Genomic DNA, 16,111 nt, shown 5'->3' with positions numbered 1-16,111 from the left:
GATTGAAATAACTTTGCAGTGAGCAGCAATTCTATAGCTGTTTCTCTGGGTTGGCAGTGCTTGCTGAAGACTTCTCTGCTCAAGACGAATAATTTCCCATTGTAAATTTGTGTGTATTATAAAACCATTTTTTAAAAACCAGAACTTTACGGGGAAGAATCCCATACTTCCACGCTTCTTAATAGTGTCTGCCAGTGATGCAAGAATGTTTCCCTGTGGACTTTCTCACTACAGCAGCAAATATTCTGAGGAAAGATTTTGGTTCTGCATATTTCCTACTGTAGTTGAGAAGGTGACAGGCAATTGTTAGGCAAATTTCCATCTCGTTTTGTTTGGATTGTTCACTAAAATAGAATTGAGATGGAGGAATCGTGGAAGAAGACGACCACAAATTGTCTTAGGAGCTGAGCTGGATAGCCTTTCTCAGCATATTTTACCATGCCTTGTATATGTTGATATCATTTCATCTTTCTTTATTACCAGAAATCTGGTTGGCAAATGTGCCTTTTTGCAAGAGGAAAACGTTCTTATCTACAGATGAGCCTGCTTTAAGTTGATAGAGGTTATAGAATTTCTAGCAGTTGAGAGAAAAACTTGTGATTTATACCATTGTGAGAAGTTGTCTCCCACAACTAAATCATTGCATTTCAGTCCAGAATTAGCTAAAACTGTTCTCATGCAAAAACCACAAACTTAAAATAACAACCCCCTAAAAAACCCACCCACAATTTTTTTTCTTCAGATATCTTTTAGGATTTGAGACTAGAACTTCTATTTTGTTTATCAACTCATTTTTTCTCCTCTGTCTCTTTAAAACAACTTAAACTACAGTTGCACTCCAGATAGTAGTAGAATTTCGATCTTTTTTAAAGATACAAACTCCGTCAACGTGTCTGTTTTTAAACAGAAGCTTTGTCTCTATCAGCCACCTTCTCTTCTTTGTTTGATTCATTCAGTTAGAGGAAGCTTATTAAAAAAGGGAAAGCTCATGTTGGTTAAATGTAGAAGTTGTGTTAATACAGTGCTAAAGTTATACTAGTTTTAAAATCATTTAGAAAATTCAGAAGTTTAGATTTCCACAGTAGTAATGCCTTGGCTGTACAGCACATTCTGTGTTCTGTGGTATTCTAACAGTAATATATTAAACTACATATTTTAGAACAATAAACAGGAATAGGAGATACATGTGCAATGTGGCTGTTAACATCGCTGTAGAAATCCAGAACACTTTATTTCCTGCTTCTGATTTTTTTAGATTAAAAACTTAATATCTATTCATTTTAGGATGTGGGTTTATTTATTTGCATTTAGTTTTGTAGTTCTTCTAAGGTCTTGGAGGGAGGAGGCAAAAGGGGGAAATAAATGGTCAGTAGCTGAATGTGCAAGTGTATCATATCAGTGATCAACTTGGACCAAACTTTCAGTATTACTAAAACAACCTTTAATAAAATCTAAGATGATAAAAATGTTTCCACAATTTAAAAACATTTTCCTGCCTCACTGTGAATCCAAATATGAAATCATAATGAAAGTGGCATTTCTGTCTACTTAGTCAGTGAAAAATCAAATGGAAAGAGCACATGTGAATAGAAAAAAAAATTAACTGATTTTTTTAAAAAAATGTTTTGCTTTTATTTAATATTGATAATTCCTTAAAATAGAAGTTGTGAATGCTCAACATTGATCAGAATTAAGCCCATAATTATTCATAGAATCTAGGTAGCTAAAATTTGATGTGTTCTTATTTTACAGATTGGTTCATCATCACTTCATTGCACCATAGATGAGAAGAGGTTAGCTGGGTACTGTCAAGCTTGTGGAGTTCTTACATCATCTTCCAATAGTACATCACAACAGTCAACTCCTTATAGTCAAATCCATTGCTGTATGAGATGTGGCAACTATCAGGTAAAGTACTGAAAAAACAATTTGGAGTCTTTTGACTTGAGTGAGTTCATATCTAAGATTTCTTCTTCAAGTAGTATCCACAGTGTTCGTCTGTAGGTGTGCTTGCGTCCCTGTGCTGCTGATCAGAGAACTTTGGTAGCAGTGTCCATTAGGATCACCCATGTGCTGTCTCTCCCCATGCCCTGCCACGCACGCAGGCTAACCCACCTCAGTTCCTTCGCAACTGCCCTGGCTAGATTGTTACTTTCTATTTGCATGTCTGTAGTTAGTTAGTATAGTTTTGGTTTTTCTTTACTCTTTTTTTTTTTTTTCCCCCCTCCAATTTGATTTATTTCCCCCCTGCTTTTTTCTTCCTTTTTGGGGACCCTTCCCCCAATGAGGTATTCCCGGTTCGCCGGACTTCAAGAAGTGCCTCACATGCAAGGAAACAATCCTGGTTGCAGACAAGCACTCCCAGTGCGTTTGCTGCCTGTGGTTTCTACCAGCAACTTGGGCCACAGTCACATAAGGGTAGAGAGCTCTGACAAGATTATCTTCATGCAGGTGACTCTGAGACCCTCTCAATTTCCACGCCACAAGTCACTTGGCAGACATGAGTCATCCCCAAATTCCTCTGTCTAAAGGCTCTTGAGTCGAAGAAGCAAATTGCTGACCCTTCTCACAAGTCATCAAAGAAGAGAGTGGGAAGCACCCATAGTGAGCCCCAAGATAGGTACCTCTGTGTATCAGACATACTGGGGTCCCTGCTTCTCAATACTGGAATCTCCACACCTAACCTCTACCTAGCACAGGAATCATCCCTGCTGCCATGAGAGCAAGAGTTCAAACAGTGATCAAAGGAGGTGGTGTGTCAGTATTCCTCCCAGGCTCCATATGGTACTCCGTATACCCTCAGATCACCCCACCATCATCATCCTGGTACAGTCGCCCATGGGCACCACTGCTGGGCTCTGTCACCACCACCTTAGTGGCCACATTGGGACCTTGGGTGCCATATTGCCAGCATGCCTCTTGAGCTTCGAGCCTCACCCGTGAACCCTTGAGGCACACCCCCTTGGCCTCAGCATCCAGAGCTTCGGTGCCTCCAGAAGACATTATGGAGGAACCCCGAGGACCATATTATCCTCCTCCCCAGACAAAGCTGTCATGCTTTCCCCACTTTTGTGTCTTCCAGGATTTGGCAAAGAGTTGCAGACGCTCTCTCCAAATACCTCTAGAGGAAGTCAAGGACACTCATCATCTGCTTGACATTCTCCATTCATCCTCTTCCTCAAATATAGCCCTTCCTATTAACAAGGCCATCTTGTACCCGGAAAGAACCATCTGGCAAACTCCAGTATCAGTAGTGCCTGCCTGCAAGTGGGAGGACAAAAATGCTATGTCCCAGCTAAGGAATCTGACTTCTTCTCCCACCCTCTACCCAACTCTATCGTAGTGGGTATCGTGACCTCCCACGACCATCGACACCAGCTGGGGTCCACTCCCTGTGATAGGGACTGCACACGCCTGGACCTTTTTCAAAAGAAAGGTGTACGCCTCAACCACGCTTCAGTTCCGTATTGCCAACTGCCAAGCCCTCATGATGATGATGAAATATGATTATATCAATTATTGAAAACTGAATGAATGATTTTTATTGAACAGCTGCCAGCGTCACATCATGACCAATTAAAGGCCATTATTCAGGAGGGCTAGTTAGTAGCAAAGACAGCCCTCCTCCCCTCTACTTCAGAGTTCTTGTCAATGACTGCGGTAGAGAAGGAACTGAGGGGGTTACTGTGCGCTGACTAGCCTCATGACGGGGCATGAGGCTAGAGAGTGCACGTGCAGACCTAACAGACACTACTCCAAAGTTCTCAGATCAGCAGCTCAGGGATGCAAGCACACCTACTGTGGAGCACCCACAGGGGGGCACATCTTGAAGAACCATTGTTGCTGCACAAGGTGAGTAACGTCCTCTTCTCAGGGTGACTATAGTATGCCATGGAGGCATTGTTACCTAGGAATTAGAGCAGTGGTGGGCAACCTGCGGCCCATCAGGGCAAGGTCACCAAACTGTTTGTTTACATTTGCACAGCCACCTGCAGCTCCCAGTAGCTGAGGTTCACCATTCCCGGCCACTGGGAGCTGTGGGCGGCCGTGCAAATGTAAACAAATGGTCTGGTGGCCTTCCAGTGGCTTGCTCTGACGGGCAGCAGGTTGCCTACCACTGAATTAGAAGGATGTTGCAGTCAAAACTTGTTTCTCTTTCCAACTTTTGTAGTGACTCACTGAGTGACTTTAGGGAAGTAATTTAATCTCTGCTTTGGTTTCCTGATCTGTAAAAAGGGTATAAAACCTACCTCATAAAGGAGGTGGAAGGTTTAATGAACAGTTTGTAAAGGGTTTTCAAGGTCTCATTTAGTTGCAGGTTGGGTGGTGGGGACAACTTAGTTTGAACAGTTACATTTGATAGCCTTGTCTATTAATGTGTAGTTAGAGAAATACCATTTGAAATTGATACAATATTTATCTGTTTATGTTCTAGGAGTTAGTGAAGATTTTTCTCGAAGATAATCGAACTCTCAGTTTACCTGTTCAGTTCAGACAGTCTGTGCTGAGAGAACTATTCCAGAAAGCGCAGCAGGGGTGAGTAGTTAGCATTAGCAGCTGTATAACAGTAGTGCCTAGGAGCACCAGTCATGAACCAGGACCCCACTGTGCTAGGTGTACAAACACAGAACAAAAAGTCATTCTTTCCACCCAGAGATCTTGCTGTCAACTTGAATGATGAATCTTTGAAACTAAAAAAACAATTTTCTATTGTTAATGCTTTCCACAGAAACTGTCTGAAGAATTCAGACACAAGTAGTTAATTGGAGGAAGGTCAGTCTTGTGATGAGAGAAACTGAACATTCTGCATAGATACAATTCCTCAGGCATGTATTTCACTAGTGTCGCGCAATGACAGAACTTCTTATAAAGAAGGGTAACATGGATACGAAAATGTCTATGAAATCTTTTTCACTTAACTGTAAGCTTTAATGCCCTTTAAGAGCTTTCCAAAACCTGCTACTCTAGTCATAGCTGTTCAGGCAAACCATTTGAAGCCCATGGCTATGAAGCAGACATGAGCATTCTTAAGAATGCTGGGAGGGGCCCTGATCCAGGACTGAGACCCCGAGGCACTGCTGTAATACAGATAATCATTTTTAAACACTATCTTATGGACATGCTCAGAGCAATGTTAGACAGCACGGTGCTTAAAATGCTGGTGGTTATCTGTTATTCTGTCTAGATACCCTTTGCGTGGCGGTCAAAGAAGGTCTGTAATCTTACTGTGTTTTTTGTGTTCATGCAGGAATGATGCTCTAGATGAAATCTGTTTCAGAATCTGTACATGCAACACTGTATGTGATGTAATGCAGGGTCGAGCAATTGGTATTCAGTTTAACCAACTATTTCTTAAACCGAACAAAGAGAAAATAGACTTTCTTCTTGAGGTAAGATGTGAGTCTTGAGACTGAAAGGACACTGTTAACTGAAAAATCTAATTTCTAACACCGTAAAATTTCTAAAACTGAAAGATTAGAGGTGAAAATGTTTTTCTCTAATTTTGAGCTTACTTTGTACATTTCAGATGGTTCAGTATATAGACAGTCCCACTTCTGTGTTGATAGTTGACTCACTTCTTTGATTCAGGAACAGAGGTACCCATTTCTCCAAACTCTGTCAGTGAAGCTGCCAAAGTTTCCAAGTTTAATTAGACATTGCCCTGTTTATCCTTAAACAAAAAATATTTATCTTAATTTCTAAATTATGAAGAATTGTCCTGGAAAATGTATAGATCCGAGAGGAGCCAGAGAGGGGAGTAGAAGAGCATTCAGGGGAAGGAATTTGATGTCCTCCAAGACTCCTTCACTGAGCTGGGGAGGGAAGGAGAAGACAGGGAAGTGTTTTTGTTTTTTCTCCTCACAGTCCTTCAGTGGAGCTAAAGTGGGAAGCAGAGAAGTGATCAAGAAGGTTTAAAAGGTTTCTTCCCGATCCCCTAGTGCCACTCCAGGAGCCAGAGAGGGGAGCATCTAGGACAGACATGGGCAAACTACAGCCCTGGGGCCGCATCTGGCCCTCCAGACGTTTTAATCTGGCCCTCAAGCTCCTGTCGGGGAGCGGGGTCAGGGACTTGCCCCACTCCACATGGCTTCCGGAAGCAACGTCATGTCCCCCCTCCAGCTCCCACGCACAGGGGCAGCCTGGGGGCTCTGCAGTTCTCCCCCGCCCCAAGTGCTGCCCCCACAGCTCCCATTCGCTGGGAACTGCGGCCAATAGGAGCTGCAGGGGTAATGCCTGCAGACAGGGCAGCGTCAGAGCCTCATGGCCATGCCTCCGCATAAGAGCCAGAGGAGGGACGTGCTGCTGCTTCTGGAAGCTGCTTGAGTTAAGCATCACCCGGAGCCTGCACCCTTGTCCCCTCCCATGCCCCAGCCCTGTTTCCTCTCCCACCATCTAAACCCCTCGGTCCCAGCCGGGAGCACCCTTCCATGCCCCAACCCCAAATTTTGTGAGCATTCATGGCCCGCCATGCAGTTTCCATACCCAGATGTGGCCCTTGAGTGAAAAAGTTGCCCACCCCTGATCTAGTAGGAAGTCTCTCGTTCCTCAGACCTTTGCAGCGAACCATGGAGTGTGTCCCTAGCAACAAGAATTAGAGGCTTCACTCCAGGTCTTCTCTACAGGTTGGAAAGAATAATGCGACTGCGGGGAAGGGGGAGTCCTCTGAACTTCCCAACATGGCCTAGTAGAAACAGTTGGAAGAACAGAAGCTGGAGACCCCTTCATAATGTAGAGGAGAAATATTGAAGAGCAGCCCTTCCGCTATACAACATCGTGGGTTACTGGAGGGAAAAAGGGAAGGTTGAGACTCTTCCCTCCAATGAGCTGGGTAGGGTCAAGGGAGGGATCTTCATTCCACCATACCCTTTCTGGAAGCCAGAGTCTGCTTAAAGTGGGAACATGATTTCTGGGGGAATCCAGAATTGGATGCCACAGAACATCTTACAGAGGTGACTTGCAAGTTCCTATCAGTACAGGTACTGATTGTTTGTTATGTGCCGATTGAAAAGGAAGACCTCCGATTTCAATACAAAAGCTTAGCTATTTTTAAGGACTGTTGAAGTGGCAGCCAACTGTCTCTCACTCTGTTTGCTGTCTCAGCAAAAACTATGCCAGTGGTTGCACAGCCAGCATGGAATCCTTCTGAAGGACGGAGTTTAATTATATTTGAAGCGAGTTAAGGAAATGGGTTTTCATTCCCTTGTTAAGTAGCTTTAGGCTTGTTGTTGTTTACCCTAAAACCATTTTTTAAAACTCACTTACCTCAGCCCCATATCTACTTTCTTCTAGTGGTTTTGTTGGTTTCCTTCCTGTTGGTTTTGACACGTGGTACTTTGTGCTATGTCCAGTATAATGCATGCTGGAGTATTTCATGGAGAATGAGTTGGCAGTCCACAAATTTTGAAGGGTTTTGTTATAATCACTTACATTAAATGCCCCTCCTACCTTTACACTTGGGATATTCAGGGTATAACCCTGTATTTTTTACAGGTAGTTAAAACTTTACAGTTTAACTTTTTAAGATGATATTTTGGGTTAAGCTAAAATTAAAACTGCTCATGCTCCCAAATCAGTAATAGCATAGCGTTTTACAAACAAAACATATGAAACTCGCAAAACTGCTTTTTGAGGTGGTTCTAGGTTTCCTGGGCAACAGTCAATAACATCATAAGCAATACTGGCAGTGTAATAAAATGCAAGAACATAAAAGAAAAGTGCCCTTTAAAGAAAAACTGTATAAATGATGGATTTCCAGCTTACTTTAATTCGACAGTCCTGTAAGGAGCACTCATATTTGAAAACACATATGGAAATCTCACATGTGATGGCCACTCACTTCAGCAGAAAGAACAAGGAGGACTTGTGGCACCTTAGAGCCTAACCAATTTATTTAAGCATAAGCTTTTGTGGGCTAAAGACCACTTCATCAGATGCATGCAGTGGAAAATACAGTAGGAAGATAAATAGATATACAGATAACTTGAAAAAATGGGGGTTGCCATGCCAAATGCTAGGCAGCTCTCTAACACCACATTCTACAGGCCATTACCATCTGATCCCACTGAGGGTTACCAAAAGAAACTACATCATCTGCTCAAGAAACTCCCTGAAAAAGCACAAGAACAAATCTACACAGACACACCCCCTAGAACTCTGACCAGGGGTATTCCCTCTGCTACCCAAGATCCATAAACCTGGAAATCCTGGACGTCCCATCATCTCAGGCATTGGACCGTGACAGCAGGATTGTCTGGCTATGTAGACTCTCCTCAGGCCCTATGCTACCAGCGCTCCTAGCTATCTTTGAGACACCACTGACTTCCTGAGGAAACTACAATCCATCGTGATCTTTCTGAAAACACCATCCTGGCCACCATGGATGTAGAAGCCCTCTACACCAACATTCCACACAAAGATGGACTACAAACTGTCAGGACAGTATCCCTGATAATGTCACGGCAAACCTGGTGGCTGAACTTTGACTTTGTCCCCAAATGTGAAATAGTTATGGGTGAGGACAATGTATACCTTCAAGTCAGCGGTTCTGCTATGAGTACCTGCATGGCCCCACAGTATGCCAACATTTTTATGGCTGACTTAGAACAACGCTTCCTCAGCTCTTGTCCCCTAACACCCCTACTCTACTTGCACTACATTGGTGACATTGGACCCATGGAAAAGAAGCCCTTGAGGAATTCCACCATGATTTCAACAATTTCCATCCCACCATCAACCTCAGCCTGGACCAGTCCACACAAGAGATCCACTTCCTGGACACTACGGTGCTAAAAAGTGAAGGTCACATAAACACCACCCTATACCAGAAACCTACTGACTGCTATATTTACCTACGTGCCTCCAGCTTTCATCCAGACCACACCACACGATCCATTGTCTAAAGCCAAGCTTTAAGATACAACCGCATTTGCTCCAACCCCTGAGACAAAGACAAACACCTACAAGATCTCTATCAAGCATTCTTACAACTACAGTACCCACCTGCTGAAGTGAAGAAACAGATTGACAGAGCCAGAAGAGTACCCAGAAGTTACCTACTACAGTACAGGCCCAACAAAGAAATTAACAGAATGCCACTAGCCATCACCTTCAGCCCCCAACTAAAACCTCTCCAGTGCATCATCAAGGATCTACAACTTATCCTGAAGAACAATCCCTCAATCTCTCAGATCTTCGGAGACAGGCCAGTCCTTGCTTATAGACAGCCCCCCAACCTGAAGCAAATACTTACCAGCAACCAAACAACAGAACCACTAACCCAGGAACCTATCCTTGCAACAAAACCTGTTGCTAACTGTCCACATATCTATTCAAGGGGCACCATCATAAGGCCTAATCACATCAGCCACACTATCAGAGGCTCGTTCACCTGCACATCTACCAATGTGATAGATGCCATCATGTGCCAGCAATGCCCCTCTGACATGTACATTGGCCAAACCGGACAATCTCTATGCAAAAGAATAAATGGACACAAATCAGACGTCAAGAATTATAACCTTCAAAAACCAGTTGGAGAACACGTCAGCCGCCCTGGACACTCAATTACAGACCTAAAAGTCGCAATTATTCAACAAAAAAAACTTCAAAAACAGACTCCAACGAGAAACGGCAGAACTGGAATTAATCTGCAAACTGGACACCATTAAATTAGACTTGAATAAAGACTGGAAGTGGATGAGTCATTACACTAACTAAAAACTATTTTCCCCATGCTAATTTCCCCCCTACTGTTACTCACACCTTCTTGTCAACTGTTTGAAATGGGCCATCCTGATTATCACTACAAACGTTTTTTTTTCTCCTGCTAATAGCCCACCTTAATCGTTTGGTCTGTTAAGAGTTGGTATGGCAACCCCCATTTTTTCATGGTGGGGGAGGGTCTGTGTGTGTGTGTATGTATGTATATCTTCTTACTGTATTTTCCACTGCATGCATCTGATGAAGTGGGCTTTAGCTCACAAAAGTTTATGCTCAAATAAATTAGTTAGTCGTCCTCGTTCTTTCTGCTGATACAGACTAACACGGCTACCACTCTGAAACCACTCACTTCAGTTGCTCTGATCATTTTCTTTAAAAATTTTGGACTGTGTGTAAGAGCAGCATAAAGTTTAGAAAAACGGATCTGCTGAACAAAAGCATTTAAAATCTCTCTCCTCTCAAGAGTTCCTCACAGAGATTAGTCAACTCTTCCAATGAAGCTTCCCTGAGCTATTGCAAATGTGGCCTTTAATTGTGGATGACACCTATTGCAGCCTTTGGAAGGTAGTGAGCTGTGCCTGAGTTGAATTCATGCTCTTTTGTTTCTCTTTATCACTCTGCTGCTGATTCCCAGGTCTCTATTTGTCTGCTAATGTAAGCCACTTCCTGTGCAATGAGTAGTAACTACTTATCTCAAACCTATAGCAAAAACCAGATAAAAGTGCACTGTGCACCAGCCCCCATTGATCCAGCAGCAGTCTCTATTTCCAGTTGACAATGGAAATTAATCCATTTTTGACAAATAAGCTTTATCTTTTTCAAACTGATATAATAAAATGATTGAATTGCTGATAATTAAATTAAGCATGAAAAGTTACTTAAGTTTCTGTTAATATTGGTAGGTACACAGGGGTTTTGTACCTATAGAACTGACTCACCTAAATATTTCACTTTTATCATTAATTCAGTTAAGTGGACTTGATTGTTACATAGCGGTTGCTTTTATAGTTTGCTAGATTGTTGCTTTTGCGGTGATTTTAGCAGCATAGATGATGTAATTTTCATATTTGGCTCTTACAGACACCAGCTTTAGGCTCAGGAAGGGAATTGGGTATTAGAGATCGCCATGTGATTCATTACATGCTCCCAAGTTAACCTCTTTTATAGACAGGGTTAATGATTGGCTTTCTGATCCGACTGTAACAGCAACAGTATTTGGAGGATGGGCTATATTAGATGGCTTGCCTCCCTCCACAGGGAGAGAAAATTTACATGATGTTCATTGCTACCAGAGAATGAACAGAAAATTGTGGAAATAACTCTTAACACTGTATATAACCAATGAAAATTCAGAATTCCTAGTGATGCTTAATGATTTAACTCTTAAATTTTCTAGGTTTGTTCAAGGTCAATAAACTTAGAACATGCTTCAGAATCTTTGAAAAGAAAAATGGCAGCTTTTCTCAAGTAAGTACCTGATGTGAGACTGCTTGCACTGTGCAATGCATAGATACTATCTTGGTATGTTTAATGTTACATGAACTTGCAGGTAAAAAATTAGACAAAGAGGGCAACATTTTTCTTTTTGCCCTGTGTCCCATGCTTTCTGGTGAAGGATACTTGGATGTGGGTTCATCTAGAACTCATGGATGATTGTTTTTGAATAAGGCATAGGGGTTGGTCACTTTAGAGAAATGCATGATGCCACCTCCCCTGGGCCTGAGCGTGATGCCATCCACAGCACACCCTTGTTCCGTTGCTAGAGTAGGAACTATCTCTTGGATCATTGTGAAAGTGCTCAACTGCTGCCTCACCCCAAGGGTTACATTTTCAAAATCCTGTTTATAATTAATCAGAAATACTCATGCAACACTCCATACATCACAATCAATTCTTACATAAGAACAACCATATTGGGTCAGACCAAAGGTTCATCTAGCCCAGTATATTATTTTCCAGCAGTGGCCAATGCCAGATGCTTCAGAGGGAATGAACAGAACAGGTAATCATCAAGTGATTCATCCCGTCACCCATTCCCAGCTTCTGGCAAAGAGGCTAGGGACACAATCCCTGCCCGTCCTGGCTAATAGCCATTGATGGACCTATCCTCCATGAATTTATCTAGTTCTTTTTTGAACCCTCTTATAATCTTGGCCTTCACTTAGCTCGGAAAGGAGATTGAACTCTTCGCACACAAATGTGTTGCATTTAAATTTTTGTGGAAAAAATAAGCCTCTAGCCAACATAGCTATGCCGGCAAAAAAGCACAGTGTAGATGCAGCTACACCAATATAAGAGTGCTTCTGTCAACATTAGTGGTGTTATTAACCTGACAGGAAAAACTCCTTTCATCACATAAGCTGAATCTACATTAAGGGTATGTCTACACGGGGATCAAAGACCTGTGGAATGACCACGGCTGGCCCAGGGTCAGCTGACTCAGACTCACAGGGCTTGGGCTGCGGAGCTAAAAATTGCTGTGTAGACATTCAGATTCCAGTCCAAGCCCAAACATCTACACAGCAATTTTTCAACTCTGGAGCTCAAGCCCCTTGAGCTAGTGTCAGCTGACCCGGGCTGGCCACAGGGTTTTTTTTAATCCCCGCGTAGACATTCCTTGGGGACGCTACCAGCATAGCTATACTGGCAAAGCATTTGTAATATAGAGAAGGCCTTACAAAAAATGCACCTGATTAGGAATTCTGGATTCCATTCCTGGTTCTCCCACAAAAAGGGTGGATTGATTTAAACCAAAGTAATTTAAATCAGAAATTGAAATTATGACCTAAATCACCAAGTAGAAAGCCTCAATTTAAATAACTGATGTGAATCAACTTTTCCAGTAGTACTGCAGTAATCTTCTAAGGAAAGCTGCATTCTCATTGGTTGATATAACCATTAAAACACGTTGATTTAAAACTAAACCGCCTTTACACTGGATTTGGTTTGCTACCTAGGAGGGTACGCTGTAACTCTGTACATTTATTGAAGCAAATACGTAGCTTAATATTTTCAGATTATTAATATGAATTATACATATTTACTGTGTAAGAAAATGGTGACTGATTTATTGCTTATTTACGAATTAACTCTTTGCTCACAATTTGTGTCAAGCCACATTAGGATGGTAACTAGAATTTAAGTAAACAGCATATAAAATTTATTTTTATTAAGCAAAACAATCCCGTAATAGAGTACATGACCTGCTGTGCCATATTTATAGAGCTCAACCTCCAAAGTTAGGTGTTCGGCTTTTTTTTTATAAAAAAGCAGCCTTTAGGTTTTTGATAGAGGCTCTTTAATGAGAACAAAAGAATAAGCATACTGGGTCAGACCAATGGTCCATGTAGCCCAGCATCCTGTCTTCTGACAGTGGCCAATGCCAGATGCTTCAGGGCCAGTGTATAGAATAGGGCAATTTTCAAGTAATCCATAGCCTGTCGTCCAGTCCCATAATCTTGCAGTCAGAGGTTTAGGGACACACACAACATGGGGTTGCATCCCTGACCATCTTGGCTAATAGCCTTTGATGGACCTATTCTCCATGACCTCATCTAATTCTTTTTTTAACCCAGTTATACTTTTGTCCTCCACAGGTTGCCTGTGTTGTATGAAGAAGTACTTCCTTTTGTGTGTTATAAACCTACAGCCTATTAAGTTCACTGGGTGACCCCTGTGTCACTGTGCCTCCCAACTGAGAATACCAAATTCAGGACAAACTGCTAGGGGAAAAAGGGCTGACACATCCCAAAACTGGTGGTTATCCTTCATGAGATGTACCAAACCAGCAACAAAAGTAAATTTCTGTCTCACCACGCCGGCTAACAAGAAGTCAGAAATTCATACTCCTTAGGTATTCCATTCCTAGATTCAACACCCAGACACTAGACTTAATGATGAGTGGTTATTCAAAACGAATTTCATCAAACAAAAGGGTTCTTGTGATCCCAAAGGACAAGCTACATACCCAGGTCAATATATAACTCAGATCTTACCCAATAATCACACTGTTGCCAATCCTTTAGTATCTAATATCTAAATGTTTATTTATAAAAAGAAAGAAAGGTGAGAGTTAAAATTGGTTAAAGGAATCAAATATATGCAGTAATTGCAAAGTTCTTGGATCAGGCTTGTAGCAGTGATGGAATAAACTGCTGGATTAAGTCTCTGGTTTCTTCTAAATCATTGGAAGGTCCTCAGTCCCTTGGTTAGAATGCTCCCATTAGTGTAAGTTCATAGTCCAGAGGTTTGAGCAGGAAAGAGGCAAAATGGAGATGTTCTCAGGGCTTTTTATAGTTTCTGCTAAGTGAAGGGAAGCAGATTGATCTCACTGTGGAAAATTACAGGTAACAAGATGATATTTGGAGTCGCATGGGCAAGTCACTTGTCCATGCATGATTTCACTTTGTCATAGCGGAGGCCATCACAGGGAAGTCCATTAAGTGTAGATAAACGTCTCCCATGGTCCATTGTGAGTTGTGTTCCTCGATGAGCCATTTAACTTGAATAGTCCCTTTAAGATGTGCAGGCTAAATACCTTGTGGGTGTTACCACAGGAGCAAACATTTGAAATATGGGATTTGATTTCCAGTTTTTAAAAGATGCCTTTTTGCCTCTAACTTCCTCATTTATTGTTTTACTGTGGTGTTCAGCTATGGTGGCATTTTTTGTTTTCTCTTACCGTTTTTTGGTGGGGGGAGAGGGTTGTTTTTGTGTGGAGTGTACATTTAACTTGAGCCTCTGTTACGGTGTTTTTAAAAAGCTTCCATGCCGCTTGCAGGCATTTCACTCTTGTGACTGTTCCTTTTAACTACTCTTTTAACTAGCTTCCTCATTTTTGTGGTGTTCCCCTTTTTGAAGTTAAATGTTATTGTGGTGGGCTTATTTGGTATTCCCCCTCCTGGCTCCCAGAAGGATGTTAAATTTAATTACATTATGGTTGCTATAGTCACCTCTTGGGCCACATCCTATAAGCCACTTAGGACTAAATAAAAAATTGCCTTTCCCCTTGTGGGTTTTAGGACTTGCTGCTCCAAGAAGTAGTCATTAATGGTGTCTAGAAATTATCTCTGCATCCTGTGGTGGCAAGTACCCAGTCCATATGGGGATAGTTGAAATGCCCCTATATTTTTTTTTTCTATTTCTATAGCCCCGATCTCCCTGAGGATTTCATAATCCTCACCACCATCCTGGGCAGGAGGTCAGTAATATATTCCTACTGCTGTACTCTTATTATTCAAGCATGGAATTTCTATCCATAGAGATTCTGTGTTACCGTTTGATTCATTCAAGATTTTTACAATATTTGACTGTTCTCTTTCACGTATAGTTCCACTCCCCCACCAGCACAACCCTACTGTCGTTCTTATGTATTTTGTACCCTGCTATTATGATGTCCCATTGATTATCATAATTCCACCAAAAGCATAGTTATTTTTTATTTAGATGTTTTAAGATGTCAATAAGTTTAGGCCTTAGCATATTTTGTATTAAATTCAGATTTCATTTTAAACAAGTTTATTTTTAAAAAAGAAACTTATAATTTAAATAAGTGAAAACAATCTAGTTATTTTTCTTGTAATTCATCATGGCCACAAGCTTTGTGACCTTGGACAGTCTGTTACTTTGTGTCTCAGTTCCCCATCAGTAAAATACCTTCCTTACAGGACATTGTGGAAATAGGTTTATTAACATTTGTGCTATGGCTGGATATTGCTCTGACCAAAAAAAGCCTTTAAATAAACAAACGAATCACAAAAGGGAATGAATGAAATCTTTTATCTGTAGATGGAAATAATAGCATTATTATTAAGCACAGAAAGTTATTTGAAATGTCACATGTAAGCAATAAAAACTTTTATTTTACTTCAAAGTAATCTTCCAGCTACTGACTAACTTTTAACTTACTCAGGAATATGTGTTTGAGTTTGGAAGATCTTCAGCTTGTCTTCATGATTTCCTCTCATGAGCTGTTCATAACCTTACTGAAAGATGATGAAAGGAAGCTGCTTATTGATCAAATGAGGAAAAGATCACCTCGAATCAATCTGTGCACTAAACCTGTGACTTCGTTTTATGATATTCCAGGTCTGTTTCCCAGCAAGTTTTCTAAATGCTTTAAAGTATTTCTTTTTATGGCCAAAGTGATAGTAATATTCTGATGCATGTTTAAAAAGAAAAACTTCAGACACTATTATTCCTATCTTTAGTCAATGACTGTTTGGGTCTACACTTTTACTGGGATAGCTATGTCAGTTAAGGGTGTGTTTTGTTTTTTTTCACACCCTATTCCTGCAAAGCCCTACTGTAGATGCAATTGCACCAGCAAAGAATTCCTTTTGCTGGTATAGCTTATTTCATTTGGGGAATTGGAATAAGGTATACTGGCAAA

General features: G+C 41.4%; 1 protein-coding gene across 5 annotated transcripts in view; it reads left to right on the top strand.

Annotated features, from left to right (window-relative positions):
* The window catches only part of INTS8 (integrator complex subunit 8), a 72,111-nt gene that overhangs the window by 18,234 nt on the left and 37,766 nt on the right, over positions 1 to 16,111 (top strand). For all 5 annotated transcript variants that reach the window (XM_073330535.1, XM_073330539.2, XM_073330538.1 and 2 more), the window contains exons 8-12: positions 1,753 to 1,908; positions 4,436 to 4,536; positions 5,249 to 5,390; positions 11,117 to 11,187; positions 15,632 to 15,807. In XM_073330535.1, the coding sequence (XP_073186636.1) occupies positions 1,753 to 1,908; positions 4,436 to 4,536; positions 5,249 to 5,390; positions 11,117 to 11,187; positions 15,632 to 15,807 (646 nt within the window). The remainder of the gene's footprint in view (positions 1 to 1,752; positions 1,909 to 4,435; positions 4,537 to 5,248; positions 5,391 to 11,116; positions 11,188 to 15,631; positions 15,808 to 16,111) is intronic.

Source organism: Lepidochelys kempii, chromosome 2 (genome assembly GCF_965140285.1).
Source record: "Lepidochelys kempii isolate rLepKem1 chromosome 2, rLepKem1.hap1, whole genome shotgun sequence".
In the NCBI taxonomy this organism is placed as follows: Eukaryota; Metazoa; Chordata; order Testudines; family Cheloniidae; genus Lepidochelys; species Lepidochelys kempii.
The sequence above is the reverse complement of the archived record's forward strand: the minus strand, read 5'-3'. Positions and strand labels throughout refer to the sequence as shown.